Here is a 23,944-nt window from a genome sequence, read left to right as displayed (position 1 = left end):
TCTTAAAATTATATGTAGAAAATCTCGACGGTTGCTAGCAAAATATATCAATTTATTATAAAACTTTTCAGTTACATAGTCTCTATTAGCCATGCCATCTCTATTGTGTTCTTTGGTCTAAGTACGTAAATCGCGCATTTTTCCGGCTTTACTTTTGCGTTGGTCGAGGTTCCGCAAGCAACAAGTTCGTAATTTTGTGGAAGTTTTACATATTTTAGGGATATGGAACCTGTATGCTGCTGTTTAATTTGGTCGTAGTGCCTTATGTTGCGTTTTGGGTTTGCTTTACCTTTCCTCTCGGCACTACAACCTCCCGTAAGGGTATATTCGTTCCGACAACGATTGAACTCAAATAATTCCTCTTTAACAAGCCACCAAACATAGGACCGGTTTCTCGATTAGTCGGGTGTAGGCTCCGCAATCCTAACGTCCAAGACTAGTGGAAAACCAGAACCCGTGTAACGGTTTTTTTTCCTAAGGGTTTTATATCGCGAGACAGATCAGTAGAAATTCGTAGAAATTCGTAGATTTCCATAACCGACCCGTTGAGACTCTTCTTGACGCTCGAGTATTTTCCCGAGGTCGTCGTCTCGTCCGAGTTATTAACGACGACCCTGTTACTGGCCGCTTACATCAGCAACGCAGGCTGCCAACCAGGTTTGATCGTTGCGCAACTCTCACCGTCGTTGAGTTTCTTTTTTTTTTATTATTAGTATTGAAATTTAGTAACGATATTTTTTTTTCTCCCATTCTGTCTCAACTTCTTTGCGTAAGTCAATTCCCTCCCCGAATAATATTATGGGACTTAATGTGCAAGTGCAAGCCGACGTGATCACGAAGGAGCTGTCAGTTGTCAGGGTCCAGGCGTGTAACGGAAACCCGATACCACACAGTGGGAATTTGGATACATTCCGTCGCAGACCAGTGGCGCCCAATAACCCACACCTTGTCTCCGGTTAACTTAATTTACTTTGGTTGTTGTCGAGCTATAGCATAAATTTGCACACACCTATACATCCGTTATGACCTGCTCGCTGCTTTACTGAGTGATCCTTATTACTTTTTTTTATATTATCATACCAATTTTCAAATTTAAATTTTCAAAAAAAAACGTGGCAACTTCTTTATGGCCCAAGCAGTTTTTGAAATATCGACGTGAACGCTTGAATTCGAAGTTTTTTCGAAATGGTGAAGACAATTACATTCTATTTTTTCAGATAATATGTGTAGTTTCTACTCTCACAATAATTTTTTGTTAGTATCTTTCCGTCACTTAATTTTTTGAAAATTATGGTAGTTCGAGATGTTTGCATTGTAATTGTTGATTTTAAGTACATCGCTAGGCCATTAAGAATAAGAATGAAAATGAACACATCCACATTGACATTAGCGTTGACATTCATTAAATGATCTTTGACGTTTATTTTAAAACGGGATAAAAAAGTAAATGGTTAATATGCCATAGGCATAATTAATGATGGCAAATAATAAAAATATGCATTAGTTGCTTTGTTGCACCCCGTATATGCCGTAATTAAACTATGAAAATACCCCTTTTTATTGCTTTTCAGCGCATTCATTCACTACCTTGTATAGTAATATAACTCATTATTTATACACGAACTCCTGTTGAATGGTAGTTACCTAAACATTTTGATTTGATTTTGCCTATTTATGTGTTGTTTGTTTCTTATTAGTTGAATATAATAATTAATGGATTTAAAGACTAGAAATAACGAAAAGCTCTTTCAAAAATGGAATTCAGAAAAATTTTACAGAAATTCTCAAATAATTTCAGTGTACAGGGTGAAGCAACTTCTTGGTTTATAAAGTTTTTAAGTTTTAAAGTTTATAAAGTTATGACAAAATGGTAAATACAAAGGTTGTAAAGACTGCTGAAATTATTTTACAGTATACAGTTTGGCTTAAAAAAAGGCAAGTGAAATATACATTTTTTCAAATTGAACAAAATATTTTTAAATTTGGTTTTGAATTCCTATTTAAATTCTTTAACTTTTTTATTCTGTAAATTATTTCTAAGATTGTTACCATAGTTACTAGCTACTTTATAATTTTAAAATTATAATACTTAACATAAATAAGAAATAATTGAATATTTATTGAATTGAATTTTATTTTATTTATTTTTATAATTATTTATTTGCATTATTTAATTTATTTAATCATAAAAGCAGAGAAATAAAATTAACTATTTTCATAATTGAATAAATTTAATCAAGAAAAACTTTGTTGAATATTCAATTATTTTTAATTTATATTAACTATTATACTTTTTAAGTTATATAGTAGTCAATAATTATGAGAACAATCTGAAAAATACTTAACACAATAAAATAGCTGAAGAATTTTAAAAGGAATTCAAAAACCTATTTTTCAAAGAAACTTCCACAGGCTACTGTAATACTTCTGCGTCAGTTTTTGTTGAGTCGAACTAGCTAACGTTTTGCCAATCATCGTCTTCGGGGCTTGACTGAAACTTTTTGGCATTTTACGCTGTACCTGCTTTCTATATTATTTGAGGGGAGCGGAGCTAAATGAGTGGCATAAACCCCGTCTCGGATGACTGATTTCAATATTGGTGACAGGTAAAAACCTCAGTCGTGGTTAAGATTGTTAGGCTGCTTATAGATTTCTATAGACCCTCGGATTTTTCGTTCGTAGAAGAATTGATTACATGCAAGAATTTTAATTTTATCTAATAGAATGTTAAAGCAGGTACATCGTAAAATCGGTCATCCGAGACGGTGTTTCTGCCCCTCATTTAGCCCCCCCCCCCCAACAATATATAAGCAGGTACAGAGTAAAATGCGAGTCAGTTTCAGTCAAGCTCTGAAGAAGCCAACAGCATGATTGGGGAAACGTTAACTAGTTCGACTCAACAAAAACCGACGCAGGAGCAATCCAGAAGTTTTATAAAAAGTAAAAATATATTTGCTTTTTGTAGCCACCCTGTAATAAATTTTAATTTCAGCATGCTAACAATATTTACAACTTTTGTGTATACTGTTTTCTCATAACTTTTGAAACCAATGAGATAATGATCTTTACTCTCCTATAATACACCATTAGCTTTGATGTTTTCCCCTCAAATTTTATGAAAAATTTCACTGTTGATTCTTTTTGCACCTGAAAATAAATGATAAATAATTTTGGACTGGGCAATTTCACTTCGATTATAAACATTTGGTTGTGTTGCAGAAATCTCTTTCGAAATTGGGTGAGGTTTTATTCCAAAACGCTCCGGAACCAAAGATAATCGATAGTACGTTCCAAATATTGGTGTGGAAATATGGCCCCACCATCGAAAACAGACATCTGAAACATTTCTCCGACCAAAGGTAATTGAGAAAAAGGGTTACTAATTTGATGAAAACGTGTGCGTTGTAGAATTGACCCCTTTGAGGGCTGCCCTGTGCGAAACTGTAATATAACGTATGATGACGAGGCCATCACTACGGCCGACATTGTGATAATGCACTTGCATCGATTTAATGGCAAGCAGGATTTACCGACGAGGACACGCTTGGACCAAATATGGGCCTTTTTGACAGACGAAAGCCCGCTACACACCTTCCTGAATGGTAACGTGAAACTGGATGATTTCGATGGATTATTTAATTGGTCCATGACCTACAGGTAAGTAGTAAGATATTTACGAAAGAAACCTAAATATTCGAAGAGAATAATAAAATGTAGGTGATCTGATATCACAAGCTTTTCAAAAATATATATTAGTATATAATTGAATTGAAAATTATACTCAAAATTCTTTTGTTGTTCATTTTTTACTTCATTTATAGCAGTAATCAACTAAAAATAAGATACATCTAAGCAGTTATTACTATACAATAGACTCTTTACTTAATTTTGAAAAAACAGGATGGTAATATATTAAATCATTATAAAATTAAGTGATAGTTGGATATAATTCATCTATTAAAAACGAAAAAACAAATGTGTCAAGAATTTAACTTAACTGATTGAAAATTTTTATTTATATTTTTATTTCCCATTCATTTGTTCTTTCTGTGTTTATTTTATTTTACTTAATTTTATATAATAACGACCGTGTATGAAAATTCTGAAAAATATGATAATTAGTATGTTTTATACGATGCAATGAAAATGCCCAACAAATTTCGGAATTATATTACCACGGGTAAGATTTTATGGTCAGTATAATTTTAATATCAAAGAAATGTTTTGTTTCTATTAGATATGACAAATGTTTAAACCACGTCTAAAAAATTATTTAAAGAAAAAATAATATTAAAAATAATAATAATATAACACGAGGTCGATAGAAACTCGCCATTTAATTTTTAAAAGGTCTGAATAAGAACTGTTTTGTGTGTTTGTGTGTTTAGGTTTTATTTTGGGGCAACGATTAGCTAACGAATTTATTTAGATGACAACTTCCCTCAAAAATGAATAAGTACCAACGAACCTGTAATATGACCTCCACGATCTTCGGATCTTTCAATTTTAGATTTCTTTTTATCAGGATATATGCAAAATAAAGTATGTAAAACAAGATAATAGTCTGGAGGCGAACTTTGAGCGGCAATTGATTTAACTTTCGAAACTCTATAAATGCCAAAAAAAAAAAAAAATGTGCGAGTTTTGCATTCGAGAAAATGGTCCCCAATTTATACAACAGTTTTAGGTATGTTATAATGTTAATAATGATGAATATGTTATAATGTTATTTCGCATTGGTTAATGGACTATATTAAGTTGAAAATTATTACAAATAGTAGCCCATAAGGCATAAAACACATTTAAATAATTGAATTTTAAAGTATTGACTTTCTTGTATGTTAATAATTGTTTACTTGAATATTGTTCTTAATAGATTAATCATGGCCCATTGCTACAAATAAAATAAAATATGAAAAAAAAAACAAATTTTGAGCTGAATTTTAAAAATAACTTAATACTAAGATGTATTTTTGAAAAGCTTAAATGATTTCCAATTAATGTAAAAAATTATATACAGTAAGTTTCATTAAAAAAAATGTTTGATTCATAACTAATAAATGGTTGGAGTAAGTAAAAACCAAACTACGCCATTGTATTCCATGGAAAAAATCCTATATGCTAAATTCTTGAATAACTATAAGACAATGGGCCCAAAATAGATAGTTTTGAATTTCACCCTTTATCTGAAAAACCAAGAGGGCCGTGATAATTATTTGACGGCTTCTTTAAGTTCACAAAAAAGTAGCACACTGTTAAAAAACAACCGGAATACCCCATAAACGTGCCCAAAGTGGGATACTCTGTACGGGATTTTCCCGTATATTTTTACATCCATCTACAGGGTAGCTCATAAGAGATACAAAACAAATGCAAATAAGAAAGTTTCGTGATTTTTATTGGACATTAAGAATTTTTAGTCGGACTTGTCAAAAAATTTAGGTTTTTTTTTTTAATGAAAAGTCTGGTATATTTTACAGTCCTTTAGGTCTGTTTTTTCAATATACCCAGTGTCTCAGTGATTAAAAGGGGCACGGCATTAGGAAAACGGACTGTCCTAGACATTTGAAAAACAAAGTAAAATGTCCAAGAGCAAAATTTTGTCTTGAATTTTAAATCTATTAAAATTTCCAACATTAACCGTGCTTAAATGAGTACTATTTTAAAACTGAGACAAATTCAATGTGTAGGTAAGTCCTAAAAGGCTCATTGCACTTTAATAAACTTAAAGTCGTCAAAAAGGCTCGTCTCCGCTTATCCGTCGTGCAATGAGTGCCGTGATTTTGACTGTTTACCTTGCCAGCAGATGGCAAATTCCTCCTACGTCGGAAACGTTTCGCCAATCATCCTGTTGTCTTCTTCAGAGCTTAACCTAACCATGATCTTATATCGCTGCCCACATATTCTTTCATCTCTTATAATAATAAAAATTATCTTTATTTTAAAAATCGACAATACAACGCTACAGGTTACAAACAGTAACCTATACAGGCATTTAATCGCATTTATTTGGTCTTACATTGAGTTGCATTTAGATTTTTCGAATGTCTTCATTGTCTTTAATATTGTAATTTTTTCTGAGAAAAATATCTCCATTTTTATACTACAGATGTTCAGTCTATAGCCATTTTATCTTGATCTCCTTGACAAAAACAACCATAATCGGCCTGTTTTTCACTATGTTTTTACCGATTCTATGGGTTGTTCACTTTCCAGCAGAACTTTCCAACTTCATCCACGACTTCCCCCACAATTTTTTTTTAATTTTTATTTATTCAAGCTCTTTTGCTCCTTTTTGTTTGTTTGTTTTTGTATGTTTTGCAGTTGTATCTGAAATTTTTCATTGATCAGTTTCAGATTTCCAAATGGACAAATACAAGTTGTGTAGGAAATTGTGAAAAAAAAAATAAAAAAGCGCATAGTCTACTTATCCAAGACTACAAACAGCAATCTATAAACACAGAAGCAAAAAGGCACTCTAAAGTACTCGAAATATTACAATTAAATTATCACAAATTTTTTATTTCTTTCGATGAATGGTTAAAAAATCGCACACCACTCACACTGGGAATTCTATAAGAACTATGATATTTTGAATAAGGAACTCTAAAGTCGTATTTAGTTCTTGTATTCACTGAGTGAAAACTACTGTTACCCTGATTTATATTGAATCACATATACACACACATAGATTATATAATGCTAAAATATTATTAAAAATAGCTTTTACAGGAATTATAATTGGAAATACTGCTATAGATCTCATGGTTATTATGCCATACCCAACTCTACTCTCAACATGAGCGTAATGGACACTTATTTGTATAATAAATAGACGTTGGCTCCCAACCCCGATACCAAAGAAGTTATAAGTTCATCATTAAACCACCTCACTGAAAACCACGTTGCATTTTTGTCTTCCAGTCATCAATCACACCTACCCGTCATAGATGTCGTAAAGTCACGTAACCGTTCGAGTGTTCGAAGTGTTTTCGGAGCGCGAGCATTGAAGATACCAAGTGAGATTTTGGCGAAACGTCTGCAGGATTCCAGTTGGATGCAGGATTCCAGCCGGAGTTCAACGAGCGAACGGATGATATCCCGGAATATAGTGTCATCATATATATATATATATATATATATATATATATATATATATATATATATATATATATATATATATATATATATATATATATATATATATATATATATATATATATATATATATATATATATATTGTAAAGGGTTGGGGAAGGTGGTTGTAAATCACCCTCAAAATTTAAACGAGAAAGAGCGGCAAGAAAACGGTAGGACATACAACACCCGAAATGGTTAATCACCCACCTTGATGGTTTCCCGCGTCGTCGTCTGCCCGGCCGGGTCTTCTTAAGGGTATTTTCTGGAGGGTTGGGGGTGGTAAGGACCACAACACAGCGCGGGGTTCTCGCGAACCGGTCACAAAAGAGAGCTTGTTTTTTCGTGGTTCGCACTACGGACGCTCACGCAAGTCTATCTTTTCGCGAGGCTTAACCAAGGTTGGGTATGGTGGGGGTGTTGTATACACAGCGCGAAAATAAAAAGTTAACCAAAAACAAAAAAATTATGAAGTTACCGAAAAATGTTATTCAACCCTTAACATTCCGGCCTCCCAAAAATACCCAATTTTTCCCATAAACTTATCCTATACTATATACACGGTTGCCCCTTGAACAGGTTAACAGTGAGGGACAGAAGATATTTTGACCAAAGGTCGATCGAAAGCGCCTTTGGCCGTGTGCACTTGCACAACGCGAATTTCCTTGTCGGAACTGGGGTACAAGCGCGGGATGCGGCCCAGAAGCCACTTTAACGAGAGGAGGTTCTCGTCTTTAATTAAAACCAACTGACCAACTTTTGGGGGGTTAGTCGTGGTGTTCCACTTGTGCCGTTGCTGCAGCTGGTGGAGGTATTCCCGATGCCATCTGTCCCAGAAGTGCTGATGCAACTGCTGCACGAGCTGCCAACGAGTGAGTCCGTTAGTGTTCAGATTAGCTAAAGGGTCGTCGGGAGGGGCAGATAGGGGCTCCAGGGTCAGAAAATGCCCAGGAGTAAGGCTATGCAAATCGTTTGGGTTGGAACTCAAACTACATAATGGGCGGGAATTCAGTATGAATTCCACCTGAGTTAACACTGTCGACATTTCCTCGAAAGTCAGGATTTGAGAGTCTATCACACGAAACAAATGGGTCTTTACCGACTTGACGCCGGCCTCCCAAAGACCTCCAAAGTGAGGACTGGAGGGTGGGTTGAAGTGCCAACGCACCTCACACTGGTCGGCGGACTGCTGGCAATACTGTACCAACAACCGGTTAGCACCGACAAAATTTCTACCCTGATCACTATATATGTCAGTGCAACGCCCGCGGCGAGCGACAAAGCGCCGAAAAGCGGCCAAGAATGCGTCTGAGCTGAGTTCAGAAGCCAATTCCAAATGGATGGCTTTGGTAGCCATGCAAACGAATAGGCAAATGTAAGCCTTCTGAGTCTTAGCGCCGCGCCTTCGCGCCAGGGTAATGGAAATTGGACCGGCAAAATCGACACCGGTATGCGCGAATGGCTTGACTTGCGATACACGAACAGGGGTAAATCAGCCATGAATGGCTGTACACAAGAAGGTTGGACACGGAAGCATCGGTAACACTGCGATAGGGTGTGACGAATTGCTCTGCGGGCGGACAAAATCCAGAATTGTTGTGAAATCTGGTACAACAACGATTGGGGGCCCGGGTGGCAATTTTCCTTATGGAACTTTTCGATCACGAGTTCGGTAAAGCGATGGTCTCGAGGTAGTAGAATTGCGTCGAAAGACAACGCAGAACCTCGGAGTCTGCCACCGACTCGAATGAGACCGTGCTTGTCGATAAAGGGCGCTAGGGAGCGTAAAGATTTGGGGCACAATTTACCGTTTCGAAGACACTTCAGCAAACCGGCGAACACCTCACGTTGGACGTATCCTGTCAGCAACGTGAGGGCGTGGTACGTGTCCGCAAAAGACAAATTATCAAGCGCTCGCTTGGGAATGGGGGTACGACAATTATTTAGAAACCTACAACAATAAGCCAGGATCCTCTCAATTTTTCGTAACGACGAGAAACGGGTTAACAGTTCTCCGAGCGAGTCAACTAAAGGGGTGGACACACAAGTCAACACTGGTTTACGTTCCAGTTCCAGATCGTCTCCGGGGGTGAAGTCAGAAGTGGGCCACTCTTCCACCGGAAGACGCAACCAGGGGGGACCACAGAACCAAGAGGGGTGGATTAATATTTTTTTGGCAGTCAACACGACCGGGGATAAAAAACCTAGGGGATCGTATATTTGGGCTACTTGCGACAAAATATTCCTTTTTGTGCACGTCCTATCCGCTACTTGGATGCGGTAGGAGAACACATCCCGTAAGGGACACCACTGCAATCCCAACACCTTTAAACTGGGATTGTCGTCTCCGCATAGGGAAACGGGTTAATGATGTGAAGCGGGGAGTGAACTCAATAACTCGAGGGAGTTGCTCGCCCATTTGCGCAACTCGAAACCACCCAACTTTAGCAGCGATACTAATTGATCCCTCAACTCACGGGCTTCCTCCAACGAGTCTGTTCCTCCGATAATGTCGTCGATGTAGGTTTGGCAATCTAGGAGACGGGCTGCTAACGGGTAACGCGCTCCTTCGTCCCTAGCAAGCTGACGCAACACGCGAATAGCCAGGTATGGGCTACAACTTAGTCCATAGACCACCGTTGACAAGACGTACTCTCGCACTGCTTCGCGGGGATCAAAACGCCACAGAATCCGCTGGAAGAGGTGGTCGGCGTCACTCACTAGGATTTGACGATACATCTGACGAATATCGGTGGTGAAAACCACACAGTACAGTCGAAAGATGAGCAAAATGGCTCCAATGTCGGGTTGGAGCTTGGGACCCGTAAATAGAAGATCGTTCAGGGACCGTCCTTTGGAAGTTCTGCCTGAAGCATCAAACACAACACGCAATTTAAGGGGTTCGCTATGTGGCTTCCAGACGGCGTGATGAGGAATGTAGTAAACTTGGGGAGAGGGGGGCAGGTCACAAAAGGGAGCTTGTTTTTTCGTGGTTGGCACTACGGACGCTCACGCAAGTCTATCTTTTCGCGAGGCTTAACCAAGGTTGGGTATGGTGGGGGTGTTGTATACACAGCGCGAAAATAAAAAGTTAACCCAAAACAAAAAAATTATGAAGTTACCGAAAAATGTTATTCAACCCTTATCATATATATATATATATATATATATATATATATATATATATATATATATATATATATATATATATATATATATATATATATATATATATATAACAAATTTTAGTTAATTGGGGTATCGGTCCTGATGAGGGCTCAAATAAAAGGCTTTTGTGCTACACCGAGCCTGGCCCATTGTTTGAGCAGTGAAACTGCTTCGTTTCCATATCGAGCTTTTATTGATTGGAAAAACCCCATTCCTGTAAAATACACAAAACGGTAGTCGTGACCGGCTAGTTGAACAACAAATTTTAGTTAATTGGGGTATCGGTCCTGAAGCAGTTTCACTGCTCAAACAATGGGCCAGGCTCGGTGTAGCACAAAAGCCTTTTATTTGAGCCCTCATCAGGACCGATACCCCAATTAACTAAAATTTGTTGTTCAACTAGCCGGTCACGACTACCGTTTTGTGTATTTTACAGGAATGGGGTTTTTCCAATCAATAAAAGCTCGATATGGAAACGAAGCAGTTTCACTGCTCAAACAATGGGCCAGGCTCGGTGTAGCACAAAAGCCTTTTATTTGAGCCCTCATCAGGACCGATACCCCAATTAACTAAAATTTGTTGTTCAACTAGCCGGTCACGACTACCGTTTTGTATATATATATATATATATATATATATATATATATATATATATATATATATATATATATATATATATATATATATATATATATATATATATATATATATATATGATGACACTATATTCCGGGATATCATCCGTATATTTATATATATATATATATATATATATATATATATATATATATATATATATATATATATATATATATATATATATATATATATATATATATATATATATATAAATATATATAAATATATATATATATATATATATATATATATATATATATATATATATATATATATATATATATATATATAAATATATATAAATATATATATATATATATATATATATATATATATATATATATATATATATATATATATATATATGTAATGGTATATGTAATGGAATAATCTTTCCAAATTTTCGATGTGAAGGAAATTTTACACGCGCTTGATCAAAAAATTCGGGATATAATCATCCAACAGAATGCTTATTTCAAAGCTTTTTAATAACCTTAAGATCTTCGGAACGTAACCATGTCATTTTGAATTCTATTTGTATTATCGACATAGCTTGTTGAACATAAAATTGATCTGGGGAGTGTCCATTGTCAATATTAAAGGTAACGGGTGAAAATTTCGAAAATACATTATCAATTATTTAGACTCTAATTGATGTGACTCTAGTTGGCAACTGAATTCCACTTTCTTAACCAAAGTAAGAACAGATGTTATTAATTTCCCTGTACTCTATTGGGCGTCTGCGGATCACAGTCGACGTCACTATTCAGTTTATATATGATATTCAGCACATTCACTAATTGACTATAAAAAATGTTTGATTTACAATTAGCTTTTTTTTTCTTGTTACTTTCGAAAATCGATGAAATCGAATTTTTCAAAAGTAACTGCGCTCATATAAAAATTTTATAGCCCCTAAGCATACTTTAGCAATTTTGGACAGAGAAGAGCTGTGCGTCTTGTCTACGATCCGGCACTGACCGGCTCCCTGCAATCAGTCAGTCATAGAAGAAGGGTTGGCGATTTATCTTTGTTCTATAGATACTTTCATGGGCAATGTTCCGACCAGCTTGCCGAGCTCATTCCACCAAGAGCGAGGTTTGGTCGTTCTACTCGCCAAGCAGCATCAGCACATCGCTATTCAGTCCGCCTCGAAACCCCACGAACGTCAGTATACCAAAACTCATACTTCTTTCGAATATCAAGCTTATGGAATTCTCTTCCGGATAGTGTATTTCCAACAGAATATAACTTGCAGAGCAGTCAATAACCATCTTTCTTCTCCTCCTCGCAGTGTCACCTAGTGCACCATAGGCGAGTGGATTTCGATTAAAAAAAAAAAAGAAAACGGTAAGTCCTATGGGATCGCCGTTGGTACAGAAATGATCACCGTCGAAAAAAAAATTCTTTTGTCTGTCCGTTCTCCGTTCTCCCTTCTCTTCTTTTGGTTTTTCCTGAATAACTTTCGAACCTTTGGAGCTACAAAATTGAAATTTGCCTCCTCTTTAACCCTCCACGAGGCACATAGGCATATAAGAAATGGCCCTGATCAGACGCCGGTATCCATCTTTTTCCATGTTTTTTGGACTTTGCTATGAAACACGATAAGTGTCCGAAATTTGAAGCAATTGACTTCATATTTGGCACACATATGCAGCTTTGCCCCGTAACGGTACCTATTGAAAATGGGTGGGCTGGGGGTCAATAAGTATTCCAAAAAAATAAAAATTTGTGCGTGCAAGGGTCTACAAAGAACATAATTGTTCAAAAACGGTTTACAAGACCATAAAAATTCGCGAACCAGAAGAAGCAGAAGATACGGCTCTATAAACTTTTATTCTTGACAATTTTTCAAAAATATACTGGGTGCGCCGCAAATTCAAAAAAAATGAAAAATGGGTCTCCCTATTATTGAAAATTGGTTATAACTGAAAGACTATGATTCAGATCTCACTTTCTTTTATATTGCGATATAGCCCGCATAGACAGCAAAAACTTTTGAATTGAAGGTTTTCACCTATTGTACAGGGTGTTCCCGATATTCCGTCCTAAATGAGAAATGTGTTAATTGTCCTAATTTTGCAGATATCAACTTCAAATTTAGCAGAGAAGTAAAAGTCCGTGTCCACATTTAAACGGTAGAAATTGGGCGCAATCAAATTTTGCCAAGTATTTTTTAAAAATGTTTGAAATTTTCTTTTTGGTAATTTTAATATAATCGTTTATCCAATAACATTTATTTCGGATATTTTTTCGATTATATACAGGGTTTTCAAATTATATGCAAAAATCTAAAAGACCTAGAAAATTGTTCTTTTACAGAGTAAATTATTAGCCGCAAATCAATAATCGTAAAAAATATGGTTAAGTGGTTCAAACGGTGTCATAGGCCGCATCAAGAGCTCGGGATATTTGAAAAAATCCACATTGAAATCGTTATTCCGGGGGCTGCCAAGACGCGATGACGTCATTGATTATTACGGCGCACTGCATGGTTTCAGAAAAAACTTGTTTTCTCGAAAACCATTTTAAAAAAATTCTTGAACCAGGACGCGTGGAAAATCCAGGGCTGTCGTTGTGTGTCGTTTATGGGCAAAAAATCTAAAATATCCTAAAAATTTCCGTTTTTGTGGGTAAATTATTGGTGATAAATGAAAAACCGTTAAAGATGTCAATTATACAGCGCGCGAGATATTTGAAAAAACATCATTCGACAACGCTATTATTTGTGCAAATTTTAATATTTACCGATATTTGCTGTAATTTTGAAGTTCGAAGAGGTGTGAAGGACATTTTATACAGAGTGCATGCACAATTAAATTACATCGATTTTGCGAAAATTCCATAGTGGTCCACAGGAGCACGATAGAAAAACAATGCGTCCCTCTAGGACGAGAAACCGCGAAACGCCTTCTTTTTAAAATAAAAAGTTGCAATCTTGCAAGCAATCTTGTTATTTCTTTTTTTTTTGTTCATTACAAACTTCAAAATATTTGTTCACCGAAAACCAGTTCAAAGGAAGGCTCGCTCTAACTAAGCCTCTTTTGGCCCATATTGCACATCCACCCCAGTTATAGATTGATTGATTCATTTTTTCTGTCTAATACCCTTACCAAATCCAAATCCATTCACGTATAATGATATCCGCCAATTTATTGCTCACAATATTGTTCCACCTACACAATGTGGTTTTAAATAGAAGTCTGAGACATAAGTAGCATTACTGAATGCATTAAATGATGTTTTTCGAGCGTATGATAAAAAAATAAGTACCGTTCTTGTGCAGTTGAATATTTTGAAGTCTTTCGATACAATCAATCGACTTTTTTTACTCGTCATAACATCTCAATAATAGAAAGCCAATAATCCTTCAGTGACAAATTTTCGGATTAGGTGCAAATACCCTCGGTGGTACCGCAGGAGTCCATTTTAGGTCCTCTGTTATTTATTTTATTAAACTTCATGAAAAATTGGAGCGTTTGCACAAATTTATTATAGTTTTGGTAATGCTCTTTTGGAATTAGAACAAAACATTAATCACTATTTACGAACTTTGAGAAAACTCTCCTTAAGTTAAACCCTACAAAATATTCGTTATTAGTTTTTGGTTGTGCGAGTCCCTTGTCTTATCAAATTTTAATTATGTAATTTTGTCTTTGGTTTCTGTTTAGATAGTGAACGTGAGTCTAGAATTCAAAAAAATCAAAACCACTGTGTGCGCTTTATATATGGCCTAAGAAAATAGGATATTTCTAATTTCTACACAAATTGGGAGTAGAGATGTGTATGCTCTGGGATCACCTCACTCCTCTACCTTTTTTGTGGGCGTGTCCTCCTTCCCCACGACCCCCTAGCTCCTCCCGCAATGGCTGTAGACCCGGCCCACTTTACCCATAATCCCTTGAAACTCGCCCCATTGGATAAACAAGCACCAACGGGGGTTTAATCAATCCCCCTCCTCTAATATCCTACCCGTTAGCGATGACGGCGAATCCAATTAGAGCCCAGATATTTTCCATCTTGTAAGAAAAGCAATGTCGGTCCTAAAGGTGTCAATAAGACTTGTAGTGCGCCCGCGGTAATCGATGGAAGTTCCTGGAACTGTGCGAGTGGGGGGTAAAACGGTAGCGCTGAAACGGACGGGTAGTATGGGGTTACGAGGCGAGGGGGCCGGTTCATCGTTTTTGAATGCGGACCCGGCAGGCCGCCTCAAAGAGTGTTATTTTGTTTTCATTGTTTGTCATGGGACAATATTGGGTTCCCAATACTGCTCCTCTCAAGTATATCCTTGGTTTTCGCGAATATACGTTGTTTATTTTACTCCAGAATTCCACGAGATTTTATTATGTGTTTTCACGTAACCGCAGAACAGTGTGTGAAGACCGCAACAGTCGTAAGTTTCCGATTCCTTCAACGCTCCAAAAACATATGTCAAATTTCGTTTGGTTAGACCTTCAAGAAGGAGCAGGATTGTTTTTGTAGATTTAAATGCCTATCAAAAGGACTATTTATATCTCGAGATCGTTTTCCTTATTGTGTCTCGTTAGAAGGAACACTCACGATCCGTGGTCGAGGCTCATCACTAAGATTAGTTAGTCTTTGCTTTTTGGTTTGATCCAACTGAATTGAGACTCGATGGAATTGAGCAGAACGGGCTTTTTTGGCTTTTAAAATGTTAATGGCCTCGCTTGAGGATGAAAAAGTAAGTTTGAGAGGACGTGGTCGCTCGAGGATTTTTCCAATAAGCAGTACAGATTGTGGTTTGAGAGGTCTGTTGTTCGTGAGATTATTCACATTATTATTGTCGTTGGCAGATTCAGGAAAGCCAAAAATTAAAACTTTCTTTTCCGTCCGAAATGGAGATAAACGGCGATAGAGTTCTTCAAACTATATACTGCTTTTACGACAATTCGGCATTTAACTATGGTAAATTTTTATGAAGGTCAAACCGCAGGCCTACCTCGCTTGGGTTTCTCTTTGTAACCCTTAATAAATAAATTCGCAATTCACAATGACGTTCCGAAACAGTATTTCGATACGTTATGCATACAAATGCTGAAAACGGATTTGTGTAAAGTTTCAACGTTAAGATTCCTCAATTATTATTAGTGAATGCAGTGAAAAATCCATTCTTGCTTTTAAATTCCACTCTTAAAATTCAACATTCCACACGGCACAGTTCCTGTCAGCGGACATCTTAAATGCGGTCCTGGCTTGTGGTACATGTGCTGAAAGTTGTTGTATTTAGATTTTCTGGAACTAAACTTTAATGTTTATCGGAAAAAAACCTCCAACAGACTCACATGAAGATCTATTCCAAGTTTCCGACTTGAAATACACATGAAATTATTCAAAATCACAACGATAGAAACACGACATGCACAGTAGAGTTGCCAAGAAAGCACTCCCCTTAATTGTACCTGCTTATATGCTTATATATTGTTTAAGAGGGACGAAGTTAACGCAGGGACATGAATGATGATTGATTCCCATATTGGACAAAGGCAAAGGCCTGAGTCGCGGTTAACATTGTTTCGTTCCTTATAGATTTTAGTTTTCTGGAATAAAATTTGATGCCCGCTTTCGTGATTGTATTGGGCAACGGCTGATGAGTTTCTTAATGCTCTTTTTCGATATATAATAACAATTTTTATCTATATTTATGGTTGTCTTTAAAGTTTTATTTTACCCTAGAACCGGATCCCGTGGCTCTGTTTCGGGATTGATGATTTAGTTCCTCCGTTTGAATATATGCCACTAAGCTATATCTCGTACAATACCTAATCTACGTCACTGTTATCGCCACCTCGAAATACTCCGTAACTTAAATTGTTGTAACTTATTAAAATGAACTCATTATTTATTTATTTCAGAATGGATTCTGACATTCCGGTACCGTACGGCAGGACAGCATTAAAAGAACCGTTCGATTCGCAAGTAGAAGTAAGGCTGGACAAAAGGCGCGATGTGTTAGTGGCTATATTAGGTTCCAACTGTCAGGGTACCAACCACCGTTGGAAATACGTTGCAGAATTGCAAAAACACATACAAGTAGACGTATATGGGGGTTGTGGCAGAAAAAAAGAGTAAGTGGGTAGTGGGTAAGTGGACAATCACACTTATCTTTCACTTAGGATTACATTAAAAAAACAACCACTTACTTAGAAAACTGCTCATTTTAGATGTCCGGGTCATTTCCAGTCCGATTGCCAGGCGATCGACGACTACCTGTTCTACCTATCATTCGAAAATTCCAACTGCGACGAATACATTACGGAGAAATTATGGTGGAACGCTTTCCACAAGAATTCCATACCGATCGTCATGGGTTCGGATAAAAAAAACTATCGCAAGATTTTACCGCCGCAGTCGTACATTAACGTTGACGACTTTGCCAGCCCTTCAGCTTTGGCGCAGAACTTACTGAGACTGAACAAAACCGGAGACTTCAAAAGCTTCTACAGGTGACCAACAGTTAGAATCGAAGCAAACCGATTTGACATGCAAATTTAACATGGTTGTTTCAGTTTTTGTGTGATTTTTATTTATTGAAGACTATTTAACTGAGTTCTTGGTCAGTATAAATGTTAAAACGCTATTGTGACAGCAAATATCCAACTCCAAAGCAGAGTTCAAAATTCGTACTGTTGATATAACTCGTGATTGTCAAAGGTCTCGCCAGTGGCGGACAGACCTGTATATTAGTGTATTAAATTAGTATGGCAGTTGTTAGCCAAGTTGGTTCTTTAAAATGGTTGGTGTGTCTGATTTTTTTTTTGAGGAACTAAGCAAGCTAAGCAATTTTTTTTTGTATTCTGTAGTTTCTACGGTTGTACTACTCCTTCTTTTATGATGGCCGAGTACCGGATAGAGATTTGAGCCCAGTATGGTTGGTGCGTGGGCACTTGGCCAAACCGCGTTAAGTTTGTGTAAATAAAAGTTGTGTGTGCAAAAGGATCATGGACATTTTCTACTCTCGCCAAATATGGTCGATTCTTCATCGTCACCAGCGTGTTGTGTTTTGAGAAGTCGGTTTGCAGAAAAAATTCCAATAATTGGAAATTTGGAATTAAAATGGCGCTTATCCATGAAAATCTAAGGTTTGCTACAGAAGATACATCCACGACTGCAGAAAAAGAGAGATGAAACCAAAAGGCTTCGGGTCTTCGTAGGAGGATCTATGGTCATCAGAATAGAAAATTCGATAACGATAATTACTAGTGACTGTCAAGACGAAACTTGCTCAAGACGACAGATTTGGCACAGAGTCTGAAGAAACAACCTTATTATAAAAAAAAAGATAACAAAAAGAAGGGTCAAGTGTTTAGATATTAGAAGAAAAGCAGAGAGAAAAGACGAAAAACTATAATGAAACTAAACCAGAAAGAGCTTGACAAGTGTGAAAGTTGTAAGTGATCAAGAACAGTTTCTGTGATACATAAATTCAAGATACATCAATTACCAGAGAGAATTATTGTCAATTTTTGAAACTAAAACTGGATCTTAGATAACAATAATAATGAAGCACAGCTACAATGCCTGCAAATTTAGAATGCAAAAAGTGGATAATTTTCTTTGATGAAGCAATTGTTCAAAGCAACAATCGAGTAGAGGCAAGTTAGAGTAGAGGTCGAGACAATTATAAAACCATAGGCTACAGCAGTGGAAGTAATGATCCAAGGGAGAATTATTGCACGGAAGCAAAAGGTCAAGTGTGTTTTATGACAAACTTTACTAAGTGAAAAAAAATTGTAAGTAGAAATATAATTTCATTTAATATAAGTTCAGAATGTAATTAATAATAAAGAATATTTTTCAGATTACATCAATTATCAATCATAAACATAAAAGTTGTACGTAAAATCAATTCTCTGAGAGTTGTACAATTAAAAATGTATTTTATACGTCAAATTTAAGAAGAAATTTAAAAATCAGTTATAGTATAGTAAGTTCAAAACACGAAGGAGTATTTAAATATAGAAACTAGAAATTCTTAACTTTTATTGATGACATAACAAATGTTGTTGTTGTTTATATTTTAAAAGATAAAAGTGGTTTACTATTTCAAAGAACACATAAGCATGGTGCGAAGAAAAGAAGGGAACAACGCCGTATGGGCCTGAACAAAATGTAAAGATTTAACAGAAGTTTGGTCAATCAGGCTAAAATCTTTTAGAACCAAGCTCTTAGCTTAGAGTGACAGCCCAAGTAATAATTTAGTAAATACAACACCAGCAGAACCGCAAGGAACCAAACCTGGCATAAACAATATGAAAATATTTGGATGTATTGCCTACTTACACTTACCCAAAAATTTTAAAGATAAATTTGATTCAAAGGCAGGATACACCTCATCACAAGTATAACTAGAGGTGTTATATTGAATGAAAATGAATTGCTACAAGAAAAGTTGATATAGAGACAGAGTCAAGGTAAGATACTAAGAATCAAATTTTTCAACCGTTTTCAGTTTCAAATGAAAGAATCAAACCATATAATATCCATTTGGTATTTGTACCACATAAAAGCAAATATAGTAAAGTGAAAAAATCAAAACGTGGACTGAAATAAAGAACCCAGAATCAGCAAAGATGTTATTAGTATGAACTATACTCAGCAGTAGCCAAAATGTCAACCATTAGACTGCTCATCAATTAGATATAAGAACGGTACCTTTAAATGGGGGAATTAAATGAGAATATATAGATTTATCGATCAACAACAACACTTTCGTTTGTATATAAGAATTCTCAAAATATAGAGAACCAATTACCAAGGTAAATTAAAACATTTCTTAGAACTAGAAATTGAATATAACAGAAATGAGGGCATTTTAACAATAAGTCCGATCATATATTTAAAAAGATTCAATTTTAAAAATTGTAATTCCTCATTAACATCAATTGACGCAGAAGTAAATAAACTCCTGGACGTAACGTAACATCATAAATTTGCCACATTTTTGATGCTATTTTTTTTCTGAATTTATGATACGATTTGAATTTTTTTTTTATTACATTTAGGTTGACAGTGTCATAGTTTTCGCTGATAATAATAAAAAAAAATTATACCGGGCTGTAATAAAAATGTTGTCTTTTTCTGAAAATTCTTATCACCCTGTGGTGAATACAAGCAACCGAAGCATATAGCAGTTGACATTAGAAGACTCCAAACATTTTCTTTTTTTGTTTTTATTATCTCTGTTACTCACCAAGATACACCAAAAGTTTATTTCTACAAATGAACATAAAAATAGTGGCGAACAATTAATTGGATGTGCCGTATTTTTTATATTTAGACCAAATATTAATTTTTTCATAAATTATTTAAGCCGATTTCAAGATAAAACAGTAGTTTGGCCATCAGTTAAAAGACGGTTGCGATATTTCAAAGGGACGCTAGGAACTAATGTAAAATGTAAAGGATATTAAACGGACCCATTTGTATGTTATGTGGATGCTGACTGGATTGGAGATATAAACAAAAGAAAGTTGGTATCAGGTTATTTAATAAATTAAAATTTATTTATTTGATGTTGCCATGGTAAGAGTACCTATATATTAGTATCATACATATCAAGATTGGTCTTAAATGATACCATACTCGAAGGACATGCAAAACTTAAGTAATAGTTAATAAATAACCAGCAAGTCCAATTAAATTGTCTCTAAAAATTATAAAAAGTACAAAAACTGAAACACCACTGAAAACTTATAAGGCAAACGGTTTTGTTTTAGTATCGCAAACGTTGACAGTTACCAACCATTTGTATTTACAGGTGGAAAGCAAATTTTCAAGTTCTAAATGAACACGGCTACTTCAAAAGTAAATCGTATCATTACTGTAGAATATGTCAGGCGTTGAACTACAACAACAAAACGACGAAAGTGTACGATCATCTAACGGATTTCTGGAGTATTCAGGAAAATTGTCACCCAGCGTGGGATACTTGGACGGATTAACCGAGTCACTACAAATAATTGCTCAGTATACCGTGTGTTCCAATAATAAGGTACGCTAATAGGAAATCAGCAGGTCCTATAAATTTGATAAAGTAAATGCCGAAAATTATTTTTCAGCTTCCAGCGGACGTCATTGCTTTCTCGACTTTTAAAACCCGGTTTCTACAAAATTGAGCGTGTGCTGTTTTGAAACTGACACTGCTCTATTTCTATCACTTTAAAGAGGCCTCTCCTAGAATATCAATCTTTCTATGAGTGCCACCAGATGGCGTTTTCTAAAAATCGCAATAACTATGACTTTTTCTCATAATTAGATAGTCAAATAAACGCCCAACAATCCTCCTTGGTACCGCATGTCAATATCTTTTTCCTAATCTATAATACAAAAAATTTAAAATAGAAATAAAATGTTATTATTTAATTATATTACTTTGTTTTCAATTCCTCCAAAGGATAACAAATTGCCCGTTGTCAAATGTTTAGTATTAAACTCTGCCGGCTCTATGATGTCAAAATAAGGTTAAAGTCATCAGTCAACTTCTTGTAATGAATCTATACGAAGGGATACTTATACGAAATCTAAGGGCGAGTCATGAAAGAGTAAAGTTCCTTATCACAATGGCTTCAAAAGTTGGTGAATACAAAAGTTTAAAGATTGTAAAGTATACAAAGGGGCCCAAAAAAGACTTACGAATAAAACCCCCTATTTTTAAATTTATAATATAATATAATTATGTATATTAACCTGTTAGCTAATAGCAAATATAGCAACAGTCTTAGAGAGAAAGAAGGGTAAATATTGTAAAAGTTAAAATAAATCGCAAAGTATTGAAAGGTATATGGCAAGCTTGATAAGAGTTGAAGGTTTTTGTAAGAACTTTCAGAAAAAATAATAATATATGGTGTAAAATTTAAGAAAATCGAGATTTTTTAATTTAAAATGATCCAAAATTATTCGTTTATTTTGAGCACCAGCATGTAATTGAAATTCCGTCGAATAACGCTAATATCAAATATGAGTGGGCTACCTTTAGAAATAAGGGTGATATTGGAGTTTTTTGCAAGTGTGAAAACTAGTATTTTTTTAGAAATATTAAAATATTAAATTTACTTTTGGTAGATTCGAAGTGCTGTAAAAAAAGTACTAAAGGTAAATTACAAAGTTTTATTTCGATTTTAGATATTATTTTTCATCCTGAATAATATATTAGCGTTTTATTTTATTATTTATTTATTATTAATTTATTAATAATTTTTCACATATTTTTTTAGATTGCGGTGATTAATGGTGTTCACTTGGTTGTAGGTCCCTTATTTTAACTACCTAATGTGGAATAAAGTTTAAGAATTATTTCTTATAAAAAGAAAACGCCATCTTGTAAGCAATTGGATTGGCCTCGCTCATAGCACAATTGATAGCTTCGGAAAAAACCTCAAACCACTCAAATTTTAATCAAATTTGCTAAGCCTTTTTGGTAAGACATTTATTTCCGGATATATTCGAACATCCTCGATAACTGTCCTTGTAAGGCAAATTAAACAAAAACATTTAACTTTGTCACTTATGGTTAATATTGGAAAATTTTATAAAAACCGGATTTTAAAAATCAACTTAGCAAATACAACCGCTAGCGGCCATTTCGGAAACTCGAGAATAATTCTCATGACCGTTGGCAGATTTACGTAATAAATTTTATCTTGAAATTTTTAAGACCATTTTCCTAACCCCGTACCTCGTTGCTATTACTGTATATATAACTTTTCAAGTTTCTATAAAGATAAAATTAAAAAAGTGTACTTTCTAGTCCGAATTTGCCTGAATGTACCTATTCATTTATTGTAAATCACAACAGAATTTTACCATATTTAATAAAGTTATGAATTGTTTTTGTTTTTTTATGATTTGAAATTCACTCAAGCAAACGGCAATGACAGTAATACCCCACAACAAAAACATCAAGAAAACGACCTTGGATTCCATATTTACTTAGGTTATGATATTCATGAAAGATACTTATTTAGTAGAAGCAAAGAATCAGTTCTGCATTCTATCTCCAGAAATTAGTACGGATTTCTAACTCGGTAACCAAAGAACTAAGCTTTAGTTTCACCACTCATCGAGAGATGACAGCACTGTTTGATTAAATTATACAAACATATATGTTCATCGTATGGGCTCATGATACAACAAAGATATGACAGATCTAGCGAGCGCATGACGTCACGCGTCAAATTTGAATTTGACGTACTTGTGGGACATTGATACTTGTTTACAGTGCAATTGCATAAGTCTGTTAGTTATAATAGTAAAAATCAACTTCCTATTATATTTGTAGAAACCAAATACAGTGAAAACTCCCATAACACTGTCACGGTTCCTCTAATTTTGTCCGCTCATTAGAGGTGAATGAAAAAAAAAACAACATAAATCGTAAATATGTATTATGTTTGTTTCCTTAAAAACATACAAAAGCTATAGAAAAAAATGTAGGTGAATGAACTTTAATTATTTATTCACAAACTCTAAGATACTAGCCTGACGCGTATTTATTGTTTTTGCTTTTACAAACTTTTTTTCCCTTTACAAACTTGACTGAATATGATCTAAATTTTTAAGGCGTTGAAATGCAATGTAGTTCTCTTTAGCCAAAACTTTTAGATCGCTAATTATTTTTAAGGCTTCATTATAGCGTTTAATTGTGCTAGGTTCCCCACTGTCATATTCTGATCACTGTCTTCTTCAGATTCAGGTTCTTTCTTGTTTTCATTTGCATATTCAATGTTAAAACTAGTCTCCTCAGTCACTGTAACATTGTTGAATATAGCATAGTTTCCAAGAGTTTCTTCTTATGTTCATTTCTCTAACACATCGTTCCATTTCAAGTATCGTAGACAGTGATATTATCTTCTGGATTCCATTCGATTGGTGTAGAAAAATCATTATTTTTCTCAAAACCAGCTTTTTTGAAACAATTTTGTTTCTGTATAATAAAGTGCTTCTAAAATATTTACAGACTTTGCTAAATCTGATGCGGAC

At 35.2% G+C, this 23,944-nt stretch overlaps 1 protein-coding gene across 3 annotated transcripts in view; it reads left to right on the top strand.

Annotated features, from left to right (window-relative positions):
- LOC132699218 (4-galactosyl-N-acetylglucosaminide 3-alpha-L-fucosyltransferase FUT6-like) overlaps positions 1 to 22,764 on the top strand; it is a 60,956-nt gene extending 38,192 nt beyond the window's left edge. For 2 of the 3 annotated variants that reach the window (XM_060665815.1, XM_060665817.1), the window contains exons 5-9: positions 3,220 to 3,359; positions 3,409 to 3,657; positions 16,819 to 17,031; positions 17,128 to 17,409; positions 20,724 to 22,764. In XM_060665815.1, the coding sequence (XP_060521798.1) occupies positions 3,220 to 3,359; positions 3,409 to 3,657; positions 16,819 to 17,031; positions 17,128 to 17,409; positions 20,724 to 20,907 (1,068 nt within the window). In that variant the 3' untranslated portion in view covers positions 20,908 to 22,764. The remainder of the gene's footprint in view (positions 1 to 3,219; positions 3,360 to 3,408; positions 3,658 to 16,818; positions 17,032 to 17,127; positions 17,410 to 20,723) is intronic. The other variant, XR_009618483.1, reaches the window with a different exon arrangement.
- The last annotated feature ends 1,180 nt before the right edge of the window (positions 22,765 to 23,944 follow it).

Source organism: Cylas formicarius, unplaced genomic scaffold, assembly GCF_029955315.1.
Source record: "Cylas formicarius isolate icCylForm1 unplaced genomic scaffold, icCylForm1.1 PGA_scaffold_3__17_contigs__length_32017465, whole genome shotgun sequence".
NCBI classification, from domain to species: domain Eukaryota; kingdom Metazoa; phylum Arthropoda; class Insecta; order Coleoptera; family Brentidae; genus Cylas; species Cylas formicarius.
The sequence above is the reverse complement of the archived record's forward strand: the minus strand, read 5'-3'. Positions and strand labels throughout refer to the sequence as shown.